The sequence below is a fragment of the Telopea speciosissima genome, chromosome 4 (genome assembly GCF_018873765.1).
Source record: "Telopea speciosissima isolate NSW1024214 ecotype Mountain lineage chromosome 4, Tspe_v1, whole genome shotgun sequence".
NCBI classification, from domain to species: domain Eukaryota; kingdom Viridiplantae; phylum Streptophyta; class Magnoliopsida; order Proteales; family Proteaceae; genus Telopea; species Telopea speciosissima.
The window spans coordinates 55,922,449-55,943,551 of record NC_057919.1 but is presented as its reverse complement, the minus strand read 5'-3'; the positions used below and the strand labels follow the sequence as shown (position 1 = coordinate 55,943,551).

General features: G+C 41.8%; 2 protein-coding genes across 2 annotated transcripts in view; one reads left to right on the top strand and one right to left on the bottom strand.

Moving 5' to 3' along the window:
• The first annotated feature begins 4,952 nt into the window (after nt 1-4,952).
• Nucleotides 4,953-21,103, top strand: part of LOC122660569 (signal peptide peptidase-like 2) — a 120,939-nt gene continuing 104,788 nt past the window's right edge. Inside the window, exons 1-2 of the mRNA XM_043855936.1 lie at nt 4,953-4,958; nt 20,133-20,255. Coding sequence (XP_043711871.1) covers nt 20,147-20,255 — 109 coding nt within the window. The 5' untranslated portion in view covers nt 4,953-4,958; nt 20,133-20,146. The remainder of the gene's footprint in view (nt 4,959-20,132; nt 20,256-21,103) is intronic.
• Nucleotides 8,480-8,953, bottom strand: LOC122659435 (secreted RxLR effector protein 161-like). The gene has a single exon (XM_043854544.1). The coding sequence runs from the start codon at nt 8,951-8,953 to the stop codon at nt 8,480-8,482; it is 474 nt and encodes a 157-aa protein (XP_043710479.1).

The window sequence follows — 21,103 nt, the reverse complement described above, 5'->3', positions numbered from 1 at the left end:
CCGGCTGGAAGATTTGGCTATGGGTTTTTATGATGTCAGCTGCCATACCGACTCACCAATCTTCCTCTGCCTGGGCTTGGGATGGCAATAAAAACACTGTTCTTTGCTGGATTGCTTGCTGAAAGTGAAAAATTGTCATTATTCACTAACTTGATGAGATTTGGCTGATGTAAAGTTTGCAAGACATTGTTGTTGATCCTCCATCCACATTTGGATAGTTTGCTCATTAGAGGGTGAAATTCCAGTTATTGAACATTGTTTCTAGATGCCTTTTCCCTCCTTATATGTATTTTGATTTTCCTGGTTGAAAAGCCGGTGATTAGATTTTTAGAACTGGACTGGTGGTGAAAGATAAATTAAGCTTCATTCGTTTTTTACTTTCGTTAGGACATTGATCTAGATCGAAGGAGGAAGAGGAGAAGATGACCAGCCAGCCTAACCAGTCTTTGTGGTTGGGTTTGGTCCAATTAGGGTCCAGGTTTGGGGCCTATTACTACATGATATCTAGTCCTTGCGTGGCGATATTGTTTCTAATTTTATTTCTAGTATCTTTAGGTTACAAAACAACAACAACAAACTCAGCCTTATCCCAACTTAATGGGGTCGGCTACAAGGATCCAAACAAAACAAAGTAGATGAGAAATGGAAAATGGACACTGACAAATGGAAGGTGGCAAATGCAAAGAGAAAAGAAAGATAGAAGTAAGAGGAACGAGACACAGCCCCGCAAATAAGGAGAATCTAAGCTAAATGGGGTCTGTTACATGGATCCTTGCCCTCAAATAGGCTCTATCCGATGTCATACTTGGTACAAGGCCTAGACTATGCATGTCCTTCCTCACAACTTCGCCTATGGTCATGTTGAGAGTGGGAAAATGGCTTGTGAGTCTACCATCACAGCCTCTCTTTATTTATAATAATGAGGAACATTCTAGAACAGGTACAAGGACAGAAATACCCCTATGACAAAAATACCCTTGAACCCATATTACAATACTCCCCCTCAAGTTGGTGCATAAATGTCAAACATGCCCAACTTGCTAACTATAGAATAATGACTCTTACTACTAATTCCCTTAGTGAGAATATTAGCTAACTGATCACTGGACTGAATGAAAGGGACACAAACAACTCATTGCTCTAACTTCTGATGAAGTGGCGATCAATCTCAATGTGCTTGGTTTGATCATGTTGAACTGGATTATGTGCAATACTTATTGGTGATTTGCGCTTGCAATAAACTCGCATAGGTAGTTCAACACCAACACATAAGTCTTGAAGAAGTCTCTTGAGCCATAGAAGTTCACATATCCCATGAGCCATAGCCCGAAATCTAGCTTTTGCACTAGACCGGGCAACAACAGCCTGCTTCTTGCTTCGCCAAGTGTTGAAATCCGTGAATACTGGCTTGGTCAGAGTGACTCCAACCATTCTTTATGTATAATATGAGAAGGAACATTCTGGAATAGGTACAAGGACAATATTATCCCTATGACAATTTTACCCTTGAACCTATATTACAACACTCACCCTCAAGTTGGTGTATACATATCAAACATGCCCAACTTGGTAACAACAGAACAAAACAACTTACTACTAATTCCCTTAGTGAGAACATCAGCCAGTTGGTCACTAGACTGAACAAATGGAATATAGATTACTCCTTGCTCCAACTTTTCTTTGATAAAGTGCCGGTTAATCTCAACATGTTTGGTACGATCATGTTGGACTGGGTTATGGGTAATACTGATTGCTGACTTGCTGTCATAGTAGAGCCGCATTGGAAGATCAACAACCATACCTAGATCTTGAAGCAGCCCCTTGAACCAGATAAGTTCACAGATACCTTGGGCTATAGCCCTAAATTCAGTGTTAACAAAACACAATTGGACTGAATGGCTTAAATGATCAATGAGATCAGTCAAGCTCTCTATTTATAATAATAATGAAAGAGATTACAAAGGGAAACACTATTCACGATACTGTTCACATGAACAGTGTACAATTCTACCCTTATTCAAAAATATATAAATAAAGCATAAAGGAAATACTAAAAAGACCAGAATACCCCCATGGTATTCTGGTATACATTATTCAACACTCCCCCTCAAGTTGGAGCAAATATGTCAATCATGCCCAACTTGATTAGATTAGGATGGAACAACTTTCTAGACAATCCCTTGGTGAAAATATCAGCAAGCTGATCTGCAGACTTCACAAAGGGAACACAAATCGGCCCTTCTTCCAATTTTTCCTTGATGAAATGTCTATCCACTGCAACATGCTTGGTGCGATCATGCTGTACGGGGTTATGTGTAATGTTGATTGCAACCTTGTTGTCACAGTACAGCAACATAGGAAGATGAATAGGAACACCAAGATCTTATAGCAAACCTTTCAGCTAAAGTAACACAAATATCTTGTGCCATAGCACGAAATTCTACTTTAGCACTAGAACGAGCCACCACATTTTGCTTCTTGATATGCCAAGTGACAAGGTTGTAACCTCCAAAAGAACAATACCCAGAGATAGACTTGCGATCTGTAGAACCAACCCAATCAGCATCAGGGTATGCCTCTATCTATAGGTGACCATGAGGAGACAGGAGAATGCCTTTTCTAGGAGCTGACTTCAAGTAGTGAAGGATACGAAGAATAGCCTCCATATGAGAAGAATGGGGATCATGCATAAGCTGACTCACAGTACTCACGGCAACAGCAATGTCAAGTCGTGTGTGTGAGAGATAAATCAACTTCTCCACTAGTCTTTGGTACCGGCCCTTATCAACAGGTTCACCCTCCTTTTCTTTGAGACGAACATTAGCATCCATAGGAGTATCTGAAGGGTGACATCCTAACAAACCAGTTTCAACCAATAAATCTAGGACATACTTCCTTTGGGAGAGAAAAATGCCCTTAGAAGATTTGGCAACTTCAATCCCAAGAAATTACGATCATTGCCAGTAACCACAATGTCATCAACGTAGACTATAAGAATAGTAAGTTTTTCACCAACCCTCTTTATAAAGAGAGTGTGATCAGCATTACTCTGCTTATAGCCTACAGAAACCATGGCCTTGTGAAGCTGGCTAAACCATGCTCTAGGTGACTGCTTCAGCTTATAAAGTGCATGCTTCAATTTACATACTTTGCCTTGGTTTTTGTCACAAGAGAACCCTGGTGGAATGTCCATATACACCTCCTCATCTAGTTCTCCATTTAGGAAGGCATTCTTCACATCCAGCTGCTGTAAATCCCATACAAGATTGACTGCACAAGATAGCAAAACTCGAACAGTATTCAGCTTTGCAACAGGGGCAAAGGTCTCCTGGTAATCAATCCTGTATGTCTGAGTGAACCCCTTTGCCACGAGTCGTGCCTTATATCTATCCAAAGTGCCATCTACCTTCTGTTTCACTACAAACACCTACTTACATCCAATAGTCCTTTTCCCTGGTGGAAGAACCACAAGCTCCCATGTGTCATTTTTTTTCAGGGCTTCCATTTCTTCCATCATTGCTGCCTTCCACTTTCCATCTGATAGAACTTCCTGCCAATTGTTAGGAATACGAACAGAAGAAAGAGAAGAAACTAAAGCGCCAAAAGATGGAGAAAGGGAGTCATAGGAAACAACATGGGATATAGGGTGCTTAGTGCTAGCCCTGACACCTTTGCGAACGGCAATAGGTAGATCAAGAGAAGAAGTATTACCGGGTAGAGAAGCAAGTTCTGGATTCAAGTTCGACAACTGAATGGGTACTGGTGCTGCAGTGGATTGAAGCTGCTTATGTTTTCTTGCATAAGTCTGCACATTAGAATCATTAATCCTCCTCTGAAATTCACTAATGATTTTCTGGATTGGAGTTAGCCGGACTGGAGTTGTCTCCCCCTGAATAGGAATGTCAACATTATCTGTGATGGTCTCCCCCTGTATAGAAACCTCTCCCACTGAGGCAGAGGGAGGATTAGGAGTAGGAGGAACAGGAACAAACTCATTGTGAGCATATGAAAAGGGAGGTTCTATGGTCAACACATCTTCACTGACACTCTCCCCTGAAGTGGTGGGGACGAATAGTAGGAGAGAGTCTTATGAAAGACAACATCCATACTCATCATGGTACGTCGGGCAGGAGGGTAATAGCATTTGTACCCCTTTTGGGTGGCAGAGTAACCCAAGAAAATGCAGCGGAGACTGCGGGGCTCAAGTTTACCAGGGGATTTAGTATCCCTAGCGTAACAAACACAGCCAAAAACCCTGGGGGGAACAATAAAAATGAAGAGCCCTGTAGAAGCTCGACAGGGGACTTGGAACCAAGTACCTGAGAGGGCAGCCTATTAATTAAATACGACACCATTCCCCCAATAGAAGGAGGGAACAGTTCGAGTAACCATAAGTGCTTTAGCCACCTCCAAGAGATGGCGATTTTTCCTCTTAGCCATACCATTCTAGGTTGGAGTATCAACACAACTGGTCTGATGTAAAATGCCATGGGCAGCCAGGTATTTTTAGAACTGACCTTCCATATACTATATCCCATTGTCACGTCTCAAGACTTTGAGAGTGGCATCAAATTGGGTCTGAACCATTTTGTGAAAGTGCTGAAAACAGGAAAAAACTTCAGCTTTTGTGTGCATCATATAGACCCAAGTGAACCTAGAATAACAATCTATGAAAGTGACAAACCATTGATGACCAGAAATAGAAACCTTACAACTAGGATCCCACATATCAGTATGAACCAAATTGAATAGGGAAGAACATCTTTGATTAGAAATAGGATAATTTGAACGTGTCTGTTTGACTAAGACACAAGCCTCACAAAAAAACTCTTCCTTATTACAATTCTTAACTAAGGATGAAAATAAATGAGATAAAGTTCCTAAGGGGGGGTGTCCTAATCTAGAATGCCATTGGTGTAACTCTGAGGAGAATGAAGATGGCTGACATAATGAAGAAGGTAACGCTCTTGAAAGAGGAAGTCCATCATCAAGCAGGTACAATCTACCGTGCACACTACCCGATCCAATCGTCTTCCCCGAGTCCAGTTCCTGAAAAACACAATGATTTGGAAAATAAGTTACTCTGCAATTCAGATGTTTGGTAATGCTACTAATAGAGAGAAGATTAGTAGTCTGTAACCATGAGAGGGATTCATCAGCTACTTTAACTTTATCCTTGCTTGAAGTAGGAGAATAGGTATGGAAAAGGTTAGAAGAACCTGTCATGTAGGCACCGGAGCCCGGAGTCTATAATCCATGGAGTGGAGACAACCGAGGCACAATGACCAGCAAAATAGATACCTGAATGGGCAAAGTGGGAACCTGATGGAGTAGAGTAACTGGTAGGAACAGATGTAGTAGAGGCAGCGGAAGTCTGTAACATACGCCGGAAAGCTTGTAATCTTCCTGGGAGAGGCCACCTTCAGTAGTGGGGGCTGTAGCTACATTTTCAGTGTGATTAGCCTTGTTTCTAGTTTTACCACGACACGTTTGGCCTCAAAATCAGCAGGCTTCCCATGTAATTTCCAGCAAGTAGCCTTAGTGTGATATGGTTTGTTGCAATGTTCACACTTGACAGGCTCCTTTGTTGAAGCAGCCGAAGCATTACCCTCAGATGGAGGAATAGGAGTAGAACCAGCAGCTTGTAGGGCTGATTTTTAAAACCGTAGGGGTGAGTAACATTACAGCCCTACGAGTTTCTTCAGTGTGAACAAAAGCAAAGGCATGCTCCATGGTTGGAAAAGGTACCTGACCAAGAACTTGAACCCGAATTGGATCATATTCAGCATTAAGTCCAGCCAAAAAATCATAGGTACGAATCTGGTCCACATATTTTGCGATAGGCAGCAATGTCCGCAGCAGTAGAGGGCTGAAGCCGAGAGTAGTGATCCAATTGTTGCCATAGACTCTTGAGGGCAGCATAGTACTTAGAAACAAACAATTCTTTTTGTGTAGTGGTATGGAGGGTCTTACGAATCTCATAAACTTGAGCATCATTCCCCAACTTTCCATACGTTTCCTTGGCAGCAGTCCAAATTTGTGTAGCTGTGTCAAGGAGAAGATACTGACCAGAGATATCAGAGTGCATAGAGTTCAATACGAATGACATAACCATCGCATCATTAGCAGTCCAACGAGCCTGAAGAGGGCCTTCATCAGGGGGCTGAACAGAGGTGTCAGTAAGATGGCCAGTGAGTCCTCTTGCAGCCACAGTTAGAGAAAGAGATCTGGCCCACATCAAGTAATTGGAACCATCCAATTTAATTGCAGCAGCGCAAGGGAGGAATTCAGTCCTGGACTGACCTTGTTCTCCTGAGGTAGCTGTGGTAATATCTGACCCAAGCATACTTGCAGGTAATCAACAGAGAAAGCCAACAAAAAATCGATCCAGAAATTGGAAATCTGAGATTTGGCAGCAAAACTCCTAGGATGGGGCTGATATGCTGGTCGAGTGCTCCTTTGGTGTGTATAAAACTCCCCTAAAAAAATCAGCAAAACGGGAGAAACCTAACCCTAAAATCGATGAGTGTCGATAGAGGAAAGGGGCTTCAATATGTGATGTAGACTTGCAATAGAAGCTGTCCAGAGCTGCTAGAATGGAACCCCCAATGCGAACAACCAATCTCCAGTAGGAATGAGACTTGATCTTCAAGGGGGAGATTCTCCAAAAAATCGCAGAAGAAAAACTGGGCAGCAGCTATCGCAGAGAAGAAAAAAACCTTATAGCATCGATTGAGGTAGATGGAGGGCACAACTAGATCATTCGATCACCTCATTAGTGCTGCCCCTTAAGCGGTAAAAAAAAAAAACAGAAAAAAAAAGGAGAAGAAGAAGAAGCTGAGAAAGAAAGGAGAAGAGAGAAACGATTGGGTGGGAGAGGGGGGAAGTGTTTTGTAACTTTAGATCAGAATTGGCTCTGATGCCATGTTAACGAAACACAATTGGACTGAATGGCTTGCATGATCAATGAGATCAGTCAAGCTCTCTATTTATAATAATAATGAAAGAGATTACAAAGGGGAACAGTATTTACGGCACTGTTCACATGAACAGTGTCACAGCCCTAATTACAATTCTACCCTTGTTCAAAAGTACATAAATAAAGCATAAATAAAATACCAGAAAGACCAGAATACCCTGGTATACATTATTCAACATTCAGCTTCAGCACTAGACCGAGCAACCACTGCCTGTTCCTTACTCCTCCAAGTAGTTAAATTTCCTCCAACAAAGGTACAATATCTAGACGTTGATTTTCTATCATCAGGGCTGCCTGCCTAATCTGCATCAATGAAGGCTTCTACCTAAAGATGACTGTGTAGAGAATATAAGATTCCTTTTCCAGGAGAAGATTTAAGGTACCTTAAAATTCTGTATGCGGCCTCTAGATGAGAAGAGTGAGAGTCATGCATAAATTGACTAACAACACTTATTGCAAAGGCAATATCAGGTCGGGTATGGGATAGATATATCAACCGACCAACTAATCTATGATAACTACCCTTATCAACAGGGTCACCGTCCTTACTCTTCAAGTGAGTGTTAGGCTCCAGAGGGGTATCGGCAGGTTTACACCCAAGCACCCCTGTATCACTTAACAAGTCAAGAGTATACTTTATCTGGGAAAGAGATATACCATTGGCTGAATAGGCAACCTCTATTCCCAAGAAATACCGCAATCGACCCTATAAATAAACTAGAAAATAGAGAATGAAGAGAGGTAGAAGCAGGAGAAGGAGAGAAGAGAAGTTGAGAGCCAAAGAGCTCTCTCTCGTTAAGAAGAGAGGAACTCGATATATTTTCATATAATGGGGGTTTTGTGAAAATAGGGGTAAAAAGGGAAAGTAACAACAGATAAAATAAAATAGGAGAGGAGATCTCTCGGGATTAGTGCCAAAGGGTTTGACGCTGATCCCGAGAGGGACTATCAGTTCAAACGTAAAAGGGGATCGATTCTAGCAAGGGAGAAGTAATTTACAGCAACAAAGAAGGAGAAGAAGAGGAGAAGAGAAGAGAGGAAGAAGAAGAAGAGGGATTGGTAAAATAATCGATGTTCACTCAACACACATAATAACTTCATAAATAAACTTCTGGAAATTACATAAGCCTCCCTAGGGAGGAAAGAAGAAATAAAAGAAAGAGTAAATGACAACTAAGTCATGTCTTATAATATGACAATGACAGAACTACCCTTACATGCATAACTCTATCACTATCACCCTCTCAACACTCCCCCTCAAGCTGGAGCATATATATCAATCATGCCCAGCTTGTTACAAATACAATCAATCCTCCCACTTCCTAATGACTTAGTGAAAATGTCTGCAAGTTGGTCTCCTGTTTTGACATGCTTTGCAGAGATCACTCCCTACTGAAGTTTTTCCCGAACAAAGTGACAATCTACCTCAATATGTTTGGTCCTTTCATGAAACACTGGGTTCGAGGCAATATGTATTGCTGCCTGGTTATCACACCATAACTACATGGGTGAGGGATCCTCAAACCCAAGCTCAGTCAATAGCATTTTCAGCCAAACCAATTCAGAAGTTGCATGTGTCATGGCTCGATATTCGGACTCTGCACTTGATCTAGCCACTACACTCTGTTTCTTGCTCTTCCACGAGACAAGGTTGCGTCCCACAAACACACAATACCCTATAGTTGATCTCTTATCAACAGGTGATCTAGCCCAATTTGAGAACCCTTCAACTCTCCCATGTCCATGACTACCATATACTAATCCACGCCCTGGAGCCTTTTTAAGGTATCTGAAAATTCGTATAACAGCATCCCAATGAGGAGTTCGAGGAGATGACAAAAATTGACTCACAACACTTAGTGGGAAAGCAATACCCGGTCTGGTGAAAGTCAAGTAGTTGAGCTTCCCAACAAGTCTTCTATATTGCTTTGGATCGTCAAGAACATCCCCCTCTTCAGCAACAAGTTTTGGCATTAGGATCCATTGGGTTATCAAGAGGTCTACACCCTAGCATCCTAGTCTCTGTAAGCAGGTCAAGAGTGTATTTTCGCTATGATAGAGATATACCCTTCTTTGACTGAGCCACTTCAACATCTAGGAAATAGTTTAACTTCCCTAAATCCTTAGTTTGAAACCGCTGTTGGAAATGAGACTTTAAACTCTTAATTCCTTCAGAGTCATCTCCAGTAATCACTATATCATCCACATATACCATAAGGAAAATTTTGCCTGTGTTGGTCCTTCGATAAAAGACAGAGTAATCACTGTTACATCGAGATAGGCCAAACTCAAGGACTACTTCTGTGAAACGACCAAACCAGGCTCTGGGAGACTGTTTCAAACCATACAAGGACTTCTTTAGTTTACAAACAAGGCCAGACTCCCCCTGAGCAACAAACCCGGGAGGTTGCTCTATATACACCTCCTCCTGTAGGTTACCATGAAGAAATGCATTCTTAACATCCAATTGGTGCAATGGCCACTTATGAGTAGTTGCAAGAGAGATCAAGACCCGAACAAAATTATGTTTAGCAACAGGAGAAAAGGTATCAAAATAGTCCACCCCATAAACTTATGCATAACCCTTGGCCACCAGGCGGGCCTTTAGGCGAGCAAGGGAGCCATCTGCATGAACCTTGACAGCATAAACCCATCGGTAGCCTATAGCAGATTTCCTAGGCGACAAAGGAACAAGATCCCAAGTCTGATTATATTCTAATGCCTGTAATTCCTCCTCTATAGCTGTCCTCCAGCCAAAACTAGATAATGCCTCTGCAAGGTTATGAGGAATAGGATGAGATGTAACAGTAGACAGACAAGCGCGAAAGGAAGTAGACAAACCAGAATAGGAAACATGAGTAGAAAGAGGACGGCGAGCACACCGACACTTACCTTTGCGCTGAGTAATGGGAAGATCCAAATCTGAAGGTGGAGGAACAAGGGACTGGTGTAGAATCTTCAGATGGCAAAGACATGGCAGCAGGTAGAGGATCAACAGGGGCAGCAGCTTCCTCCCTTGGATGATGGCCATAAACATTGCGAACCGCAGGTTGGACTCGCATAGGTACAGAAACAGATGGAGGAGGCACCGGCACAGGAGCAGGGGAAATAGGCACAGACATAGGAGAATGAACAACATAAATGGGAATCTCCTCATCCAAAGTAGATGAAATAACTGGTGTATCCGAATACGAGTGAGAGTTGAAGAAAGAGACATCAGTAGTAATAAAATATTTCTGAAGAGTGGGAGAATAACACCGATACCCCTTCTGAACACGGGAGTAGCCAACAAAAATACATTTGAGAGATTTAGGGTCAAGTTTGGATAACCCATGGGTGTGATTCCGAATAAAACAAACACACCCACAAACACGTGGGGGCAAATGAAATAAAGGGTCGGAAGGAAAAAACAAGGAATGAGGAATACCACCTTTCGGCAATGAAGGGGGCATTCGATTGATGTGATAACATGCAGTCAGAACGGCATCTGCCCAAAAGGATTTGGTCACCTTCATTTCAAAGAGAAGAGGGACCGAGTAATCTCCATCAAATGGCGATTCTTTCGTTCTGCCACACCATTTTGTTGAGGTGTGTCAGGACAAGAAGACTGATGAAAAATACCATGAGTGGTTATGAAAACATCAAATGGAGAAGAAAAATATTCTCGTGCATTGTCACTATGCAAAACTTTGATATAAGGGGAATGAAGTTGAGGGGTCGAGCGCAACCGGAATTCAGGCTGTTCAGGGTACTATCCCTGCCGTGGCGGTACAGGTTGATGTTGGTGCTAGAAACAATGAGGGTGTCTTCATTCTGAGGGGAGAGGGACCCTCCAACGGTGGTCACAGGGTGGATGGCAGTACGCCTGGGCAGAATGCTCTGGTAATCCCAAGGAGGTGGAGGAGACGAGTGGGGTGTTGGAGGACTATGGAGCACCAGGGCTCTGGCCCTCCGTTGTTACAGGAGGATGCGCAGGGCGACTGCGATGGAAAGGGTAGCGAGGCGCTGGTTGTGAATGGCCAGCAGGGAGACGTTGCTCGATCTGTGGCTGCTGGTTCGCCGGAAGTATTTTCGACCAAGGGGGCAGCACAAATGGTGGAAGAAGGCAAAATTCTTGTGGTGGGCGAGATTGCATCTGGCAGTGGCCCGGAGGTAGAGTCGCAGGGTTGTATGGTGGTAGTTCCTTGTGGGGATAATGGCAATGATGACGCTGCTGGCCTTATTACGGAGAAGGACTGTGCGCAGTCAGTAGGAGAAATTTCTGTGCCTTTTTTTGAAGGCTTTGAGGGGCCCATGAGGGCGAGGGATGATGGCCATGTGTCAGAACAGGTTGCCCAGGCTGCGCCAAGTCGGGAGGCAGTGATGGAGAGTTTCAGGCGTTTTCACGCTACCATTACAGACCGGATCCACAAGTCCTTTAAGAGGAATGGTGAGGACAACATGGAGACAGTGGCTACAGGTGTTCGTACTGGGAGACGGTTGCCCCCTCAGACTGTGTGCCTCAGTGCTGCCCGTGTGTACAAGAGGAAGAAAATTATGAAGGCCAGGCGAGGATGGTCATCTATTGAGGCCCCTTCCTGACGTGTCACAAGATCTATGAGATCGTTGAACTCTTCCCCCCAGGGTGCCAGATGAGTTGTCTATTCTGGAATCAGGGCATAGGGAATAAGCCTACTTCTAGGCGCCTGAAAGCTTTAATATGTCTGTATAGAGTTGATATTGTTGCCATTGCAGAGCCCAAGGCTCAGACTATTAAGGCGAGGCGGATTATGCACCAGATTGGGATGGAATCGCTGCATACGTCTGATAGAATTTGGGTTTTCTGGAAGGCCTCGATTTAGGTTCGTGTGGCTGAGGAGCACCCCCAGTTTGTTTCACTGGACTGTGTGGATGCCAGTGCGGTAAATTTCATCCTCACCTTTGTCCATGGGTTTTGCACGGCGATGGAGCGGAGGGAGATGTGGGAGAGGTTGGAGCTTTTTTCAAGGGATAACTCCTTCCCTTAGGCTGTGGGTGGGGACTTTAATGCAGTGGCTTCCCTGTCTGAGAAAGCAGGTGGAAGGCCAGCGTGCTCGATGTCGCTAGAGGAGTTTGGGCTATTTGTGAGCTGCTCGGGGCTTATCGATGCAGGTTATGCTGGAAATGTTTTTACTTGGTCGAATAACCAGGTAGGTGTAGGAAGGGTGCTTGCCAGATTTGATCGCTTCTTGGTTAATGCTGAATGGGTTGGGGCTTTTCCTAGGTGGGGGGTTGCTTACCTTAGCAGGACGTGCTCTGGCCACGCTCCTATTTGGCTATCTTCCACAACTGTGGCCAACAGGGTGGGCTCTGCTTTTAAGTTTCAGCAAATGTGGTTGCTTCATCCGGATTTTCAGGATTTTGTAAAAGGGGAGGTTTAAACCGGTAGTTGGCTTGCCCTTGTTTGTTTTGTACATGAAACTCAAGGGACTTCGCAGTGCTCTCCGTAAATGGAACAAGGAGGTTTTGGCAATGTGCACCAGAAGGTTAGGGATGCAGAGGACTCAGTGAGTAGGGCTGAGGCAGTGGGTGCCGGTGATGAGGCTAGGGCAGCCCTTGGGGAGGCCAGGGAGGCTTTGCAGGGTGTGCTTCTTCAGGAGGAAATTTACTGGAGACAGAAATCCAGGGTAACCTGGCTGAAGGAAGGGGATCGTAACACGAAGTTTTTTCACTCCATTGTCATTATCAAGAGAAAGCAAGCATGTGTGAATAAAATTAAAGGGGGGGGATGGTGTGTGGATTACTGATTATGAGGGGGTGCAGGCAGAGGCAGTGAGACACTTTTTTAAGGTCTTCTCTTCCCAGGGATGCCAAGTTGATGATGAATTATTGGCTATGATTCCCAGGACTGTGTCGGAGGCGGATAACAATGCCCTTATGTTACCCCCATCTCTGGAGGAGGTAAAGGGGGCTGTCTTCTCTTTATCGAGCGATAGTGCACCGGGTCCAGACTGTTTCTCAGGGTACTTCTTCATAACTTGTTGGGTGGTGGTGTGCCAGGATGTCTGGGCGGCGGTTGTGGATTTTTTCAGGGGGGAGCCCTCCCTAGGGGCTTCACTTCTGCCAATTTGGTTCTTATTCCCAAGAAGGACAACCCTGAGGTAATGGCTGATTTTCGCCCCATTAGTCTTTGTAATTTTTCCTACAAGATTATTGCCAAAATATTTGTTTCCAGGCTGGCAGGGCTTCTCCCGTCATTAGTGGCGGAGGAGCAGGGTGCTTTTGTGCAGGGTAGGTCTATCCACGACAACATATCCATTGTGCAGGAAATGGCTCATGACTTGAATAAGAGGACTCGAGGGGGCAATGCCATCCTCAAACTCGATATGGCAAAGGCCTACGACCTACTGGAATGGGAGTTCCTCTGGCGTGTTCTCTCCAGATTTGGGTTTTGTGAAACATGGACTGCATTGATCAGGAAGACCGTGGAGAATTGTTGGTTCTCAATTGTCCTGGGTGGCAGCATGTCAGGGTTTTTCAAGTCTTCCTTCTCCCTTACTTACCTTCTCAACCTAAAATCTAACTTGCATCAGGATTGGGCTAGTTCAGTTCAGACAGACAATCTACATTAGGTTATTGTACATTTGTGAGTGGTAATTTGGTCACTTGGAGGAGCAAGAAGCAACCTGTGGTGGTCAGATCTAGTGCAGAGGCTGAGTTTATGGCTATGGCTCATGGAGTTTGTGAACTCCTATGGTTAAAGAGGCTAGTCCAAGAGTTGGGGTTTGATATTGAAGCACCTATGAAAATTTATTATAACAAGGCTGCCATAAGGATAGCCCGCAATCCTGTGCAACATGACATAACAAAGCATATTGAAGTGGATAGGTAGTTCATCAAAGAGAAGATTGACTCTGGCTACATCTGTACTCCTTTTGTTAAGACATGTGATCAACTAGCTGACATCTGTACCAAGGGGCTCTTCCCTAATCAGTTTAGTGCCCTTTTATGCAAACTGGGAATGCATAACATTTATTCTCCAGCTTGAGGGGGGAGTGTTAGAGTGTGTAATAAGGGTAATTTAGGAACTAGATTGTTTAGTTGCCTTATATTGTAATTTTTCTTTTTGTACCTTTTACCTCCCTAGGTAGGTGTATGTAACTCCTTTCTTATTGTTAGTGAAATAATATAGGTGTGGTGGAGTGAACACTCCCAACACACAACATTGCACCATCATCTCTCTTCTCCTCTCTCTTCTTCTCCAACCTTCTACATTCATCTTTCTCCTTGTTCTCCTACATTCTTTAACTTCCAACTTATCATTGATCGGGGCAACTCCCAAGTCAGCTCTAATATGTTCATTCCTTATTTTATCCTCCGTAGTTTTTCCACACAGCCATCTTAACATCCTCATCTCTGCTACATATTGCTTCTCAATATGACATTTCTTAACTGCCCAACATTTCTGGTATCTTTAGGTTAGTAACTTTCTATTTCTAACGTTGTTTCTGTTAATAGGAAACCTATCTTATAACATATGTGGTAGGATCCTATTAGTTACTATTTTCTAGTTTCCTTATTGTACAAGGCAGCCCTACTAAATGTGTAGGACTATTCTTAGACACTGCCTATTTATCTGTTTTCCTTTTCTAGAGGCACTATTACCTTCTACGTATGGTAAGGGCCTTAGAGCCTACCCCCACAATTTTGAATAGTTGAATGAATACTGACTTATTCCATTGTTATTGCCGTGTGATAGAGTCATACAGATGAGTGATGAGATGCCTTGTAGTTAGTGAGAGACTAACCAATGCCATAGGTGAGAGGACTTGGTCATATTCCCTTCTTCTTCCCCTTGTTTGTATTTTATTTTTCTGCAACTCTAGGCCTATTAAACTGTCCGAGACCTATTACTAAGGATGAGATCACCTCCCTGCTGTGTTATTGTGGTTAGGTTGCTGTAGGTGATAATGTGATATCAAGGTCTGTTGGAGCCATTCCTGCCATCTGTATACCCTGCGGCATCTTGATTAGAAGTTCTGCTACAGCAATTTTCTCTCTTACATTTTCCAATCTGTCCAGCAGCTCCTTGTGGGGTTTTAAAGAGTTCATCTACTGTTGGAGGCCCTCCATCGATTCGAAACCAAGCTCCATCTAATGGTTAGTTCTGCTTCAGTTTAGTAAGTTACTAAATCTGACCTACTTACTAATTTCATGCCCATGTGAATATAATTAAGGACATGTATGAGGGCGTGGTGACAAATGTCCAAACTGCAGAGGGAGGGACAAAGTAGTGAATTCCCAATTACAATTGGGTTACACCAAGGATCAGCTCTAAGCCCCTATTTGTTTGCACTCATCATGGATGATTTAACAAGGCACATTCAAGATGAGGTCCCTTGGTGTATGCTAATCGCTGATGATATTGTTTTGATAGATGAGATAGTGGAAAGGATTAATGCGAAGCTGGAGTTATGGCAATCATGCTTGGAATCAAGAGGTTTTAAGTTAAGCAGAACAAAAACAGAATATATGATGTGTCACTTTAGTCAAACCAGGAGAGGTGATGAAGTGGTGAAACTTGAGGAGCGAGAGCTACCACAAAGTGAATGTTTTAGATACCTTGGGCTCACCATTAACAAAGAGGGTGATATAGAGGATGATGTCTCCCACATAATTAAAGTAGGATGGATGAAGTGGAGAGGTGCATCAAGAGTTTTATGTGACAAACGCATGCCTATTAAGCTTAAGGGAAATTCTGTTGGACAGTACTAAGACCAACAATGACATATGGGGCAGAATGTTGGGCAGTTAAGAAGAGTAATATAGATAAGATGAGTGTAGTGGAGATGAGGATGTTGAGGAGGATGTGCGGTAAGACCAGGAGAGATAGAGTAAGGAATGTTTGTATTAGAACTGAATTGGGAGTTGCACCAATCCAGGACAAGCTTCGTGAGAGCTGCTTGAGGTGGTTTGGTCATGTCCAACGGAGAACCATGGATGCACCAGTAAGGAAGAGTGACCAGATTCAGTTGGAAGGAGCTAAAAGAGGTAGGGGCAGGCCTAAAATGACTATTGGAGAAGTGGTAAGAAAGGATATGCATATGGTAGGGTTTGATCCAGTATGGCAGTGGATAGAGTTGTTTGGACCCGTGTAGCCGACCCCTCTTACGGAGATGTTCCTGGGATGCTGCTTTGACTACTGCTTAGACTTTTTCCTCTACTAATTTTATTTTATTATTATTGTTATTTTACTACCCCTTTTATTTTTTTACTTCCCTCTACTTACCTTATTTCTCTTACTTTATTGACCCCTTGGATTCATGTAGCCGACCCCATTTAGTTGGGATAAGGTTATGGTTGTTGTTGTTGTTGTTATCTCTCCATCTAACCATCAGTTTGATGTGATCCTTGGGGGAATGTATCTACTCATTAGAACTCATCTTCAACCCAAGTTAGGTGTTGATCTTCCCAGCAGTGTGCTATATTTTGATTGTTTGCTATTCTGTCACCTTAGTTTCTATCTTTATTCCTCCTATTATAACTATTGATCCAACCATTGGATCCACACCAAACCTGGGGTTACTGTTCCTCTAGCCTAACTTCCCATTCAACCAGAACATAGGCTTGATCTAAGCCTTGGTTCCTTAGCCATCGATCACCTTTGTTGCTGGAATTTCTACCTTACTGTTCTACTTGTGGGTTGAGTTAACTTGGTTTCTGTTAAGTGATGTTTAGCTCTATCAGACATTCAGACATAAGTTAAACAGTGATTGACTTAGGCATTAAATGGGAGTAGATGATTGATGAGGCAGCCAAGGTTGTCATGTGAATCACCATAAATTTTGGAAACAGCCAAAAACAAGTGGATTGCCTTCCATAACCAATCACCAATGAACAAGAGAATAAGCTCTTCTTGATCTTGAAACAGAGTTGCCTTCTTTCATGCAAGTGAGAAAAAGTTGGACTCCAATTTCCATGGAAGTGGAAGTAGTCATGGAGTTCTGTGGATGTTCGCAGAAGTCCACTAGAAGTTGAAGTATTTTTGGGACAGAGGAAATCATGGATTAGACATGAGAAATGTTAGATTATGTTTCTGTGTCTGATGAGTACATACTATAGAAAGTTATCTATCATTATCTAACAAGATTAATACCTAGTGGATTTGCTGTTGCTCAAGTCTCCAATGGAGAAGTTCATTTAACTTGTACATTAAAGTTGAAAACAAAAGTTGAGAGAGATTTAGGAATACCATTTTGAGCACAGAAAAAGAAGTCAGATCCAACAGAAAGAAAATGAATTTAACAATAAGAAATAAGAGGAAAGGGAAAGATAAATAGTAAGGATAACAGAGAAGAAATAAGAAGATTGCCCAGGATTGTCCAGTTTCACATGTGTGCTCTTGCACCGAAAACAACTAGTGTTTATATGTGTTTGTGGGTGGACTATGCTCACTTATGAGTTATGACCATAGTTCAAAATCTCGTTTCATTTCGGTCGAGTCGAAATGAAATGCAACATCGAATTGAAAAAATGCAATATTTCGAAACTTTCAGAAATTTCGGTCATCTTGTTTCTGAAATTTTGGAAATCTCAGTAATTTCGATCTAAAAACTGCACTGTTTCGGCGAAATTTCGGTTATTTTGTTTTGGTATTTTGTCGATTTTGGCATTTTACACCCACAAATGGGCAAGCAAAACTCAGAAAAAAATACAATATTTTGTCGAAATTTCGGTATCTCGGAAAATTCGGTTTGGCTGAAATGGCCTTCTGAAACGAGATTTAATACTATGGTTATGTCACAGTCAGTGAAAATCACAACAGTAACCTCTAATGCTTAGATCATAGTTGGCAAGGCGACAAGGTGACCTAAGGCTGTGGAGGGGGTGCCTAAGCAGTTAGGCGACACGGTGCCCAAGTGTTATTTTTTATTTCCCCTCTTTTCTAACATTATTTGGTATGTTACAATATATACCCTATATCATCACAATACAACACTAAGCCACAAAAGTAAAAAAAAATTAATATTAAGCCACATCAAGTGATCAAAAATTAACATAGAACTAGAAGACAGCAGAACTGAAGAAGCAAGGTATTGGAAGTGTGAAACAATCAAAACATACAGTTGGTGTATACTGTTCTTGGAATTGGTCATTGTCATGGTATTCCTTTTTTTTAGCTAAAAGGTTTGTATTAAGAGAAAAATAAATGAACATATATACACTGGACAAAGCCAGACACAGCATTGTCATGATATACCTAGTCTCACATTTGGTTTATTATGTTCTTATAAAATATGATCTTATCTATAAGTAATTAAACTGCTCTCGGTTTAGAGAAATATTCTTGTTCTCTAAGAAGTTTGACTGGTCAAATGATTTTATTTTTACATTGGACTTTTTGTATTAGGTAGAGCACAAAACAAGCTATCCAACAAATCCAAATTGAAGGAGTTATGTTGCAGTCGAACTTTTTTTGGTGTGCGCGAATGCTATCAAAATCGCCTTTGAATGAAAATATTTTTTTAGATATCAAGGGAAATAATATTTTGCTGCTTTTTTGGTTTTTAGCAATGTTTACCATGCTAAGATTTATGGAATTTTTAGATTTGAGAAAAACCCCAGCATTAGCAAGTTGAAAATTTCACGTACCACCGAAAATCTAGTTTTTGTTCTTGAATTGGGGGGTTGACTTTTTATTTTTTTGGGATTTAATTTTTTAACTATTTTTATTGGATTCAAGTAGGGGGTATTTACTTATTTTTTAATAATATCTTAAGTAAATGTTTTAAATGATATTTGGCATAAATAAGGGCCAAGGCATTCAATACCACTAAGGCGTCAACCACCTAGATCCCCAGAAATCTGCCTGGACACCTAGGTGGCACCTTGAAAACTATGACTTAGATTAACTAAGGAAACTGCTGAACAAGCCCTTTGCCCACATGAGCTGTTAAATCATTCCTTCCATATTTGGTATGTGAAAACAGCCCTAAATAAGATCACAACAAAAATATTCTGGCTTGCTTCCGCATCATGGACCTTCTTGTAGAGGGCTATGATGTCAGCTTGAGATGCAGATCTTGAGCTCACCCAAGTGACTGAGTAACATTAGGATCAATGGTGGGGTTACCTCTAGCATGTCCGCTGCATCTTCTCACTGAACCTGTCAGAGATGTAGCCTTTCAATATTCCTTTCTGCAATTGATATTAGTGCCAAACTAAAGTCTAAAGTATTGAACGAATGTTTGTACTCGTTATGTCTTAAGGTGATCATAAAAGTGTTGCACCAAAAAAGGGAAAAAAATGTGATCATAAGAGTTGACAACCCCCCTCTCCCCCCCCCCCCCCCCCCCCCCAACAAAAAAAAAAAAAATCTGCTGCTTTACTGTTTTGTAGCTTATGCATTTTAATTGTTTCTACTATTACTTATACAAAGTGGAACAGCCCTTTGCTCTTTTGTAGTTGCTCAAATTTCTTCTAACTTATTATTACACTCATGTTTCCACACAAGATCATAAAAAGTGGACTTATACCACTGTCTAGCATCAATAAATATAGTAGTTTTGGTTTCATTGTTTTACACATGCTATAGTTAGCTTAGAATTTTGACTAGAGTTGCTTAACTACTCTATCTCGTCTTCTCCTTGCCTTTGTTTTGTTTATTTGCATTCTCACCTTATATCTTAAACAAGCTGGCGCTTCTGCAGTTATCCAAATCTATTGCCTTGTCTATGCGTGGTGATTGTGGATTCACAGTTAAGGCAGAAGTTGCACAATCCGGAGGTGCATTTGGTTTACTGGTGATAAAGGATACAGAAGGTAGCCATATGTGCGTACAATGTTTATCATAATTTCATTATCATGATCATAATTATCATCTTATTATTAGGGGATGCTGATTGACCATACAGTAAATGTGACTTACTGGCCCTTTGGGTAGCAAAAAACAGTGGTCCTGGCATGCATTGTATAGTCCCATATGCAATACTGCCTGTATGGCTAGTAGTCTTATCTTACTGCTTGTCTTTCATTGATAATATCATTATTGTTATTGTTAAGAGCGAGACAATCTTTTGTTTCTTGTTTGATAATCAGTTAAGGAGAGTTGCTTATTCCATCAACTTCTATCAATTGACCATTATCTTTTTGTGGATATTGGATTCTAACCTTTTTTCTGGTTGTTTTTTTTCAGATATAAGTGGCGGAATGACATGCTATGGAAATGATACTTCTCTTAATATTACCATTCCTGTTGTGATGATTCCAAAGTCAAGTGGTGAGGCTATCAAGAAATTATTTGAAGCTGGACGGAAGGGTGAGTCTTTGAGTTCATATATGATGCTTTTTCCCCCCACCTCATTTTGATTTTACACTTCTAGGTTTTTCCACAAAGAAAAACATTAATTCTCTTATTTGTCTGTTATACTTCATTTTTCCAGTAGGGTCAAATATTGGTTCAGTCCAGTGATCAATTTGGTGGTCTCTTTCAGTTCGTAAGGTCATGCTTTTCTGTGTGACAAAAACAACTGAATGTGAACATTGGTTTCATTTAACTTGAAAGCTGTAGATGAATCGAGTGTTTGGGGTTGTTAATATTTTGCATCAGTCTATACGAGCTGTTGAGGTGCAATTTTCTCCATAGTTTGAGATTTCGGGTTTCTTCGAGTCTGTACCTTTTCTTGTGGTAAAATGGCCATATTTTGGCTCGAAACTTCAAGAAAACCCTAATTAAGCATCTACAGACATATTGGAACCTTTAGATTGTGAAAAAACAAGCAAAACACGGTAATTTGTTTTCGGACCCTAGGTTGCTTGTGTATGCTGTACTTGATGTATACTTTATCTACTATCGCCATTTGTTGGAAGTCACTAGGAGTCTACTATTTGGCATGCATATTCCTAAGACTTTTTAGTCTGATGCCCTTCTTGCTCCTGCCTTTTTAATCAATCGCAGGCCCACTAAACTTCTTGGCTCCAAATCCCCTTTGTAAACCTTGTCTCCTCAGGTTTCTGCTTTCTTTCTTCCCCCAAGGTGTTTGGGTGTGTGTGCTATGTCCATGTTAATAAATTTGCTAGGACTAAGCTTGACCCCAAGGCACTCAAACGCCTTTTCCTTGGATATTCCTCCTCTACCAAGGGCCATAAGTGCTACCATTCGTTTTC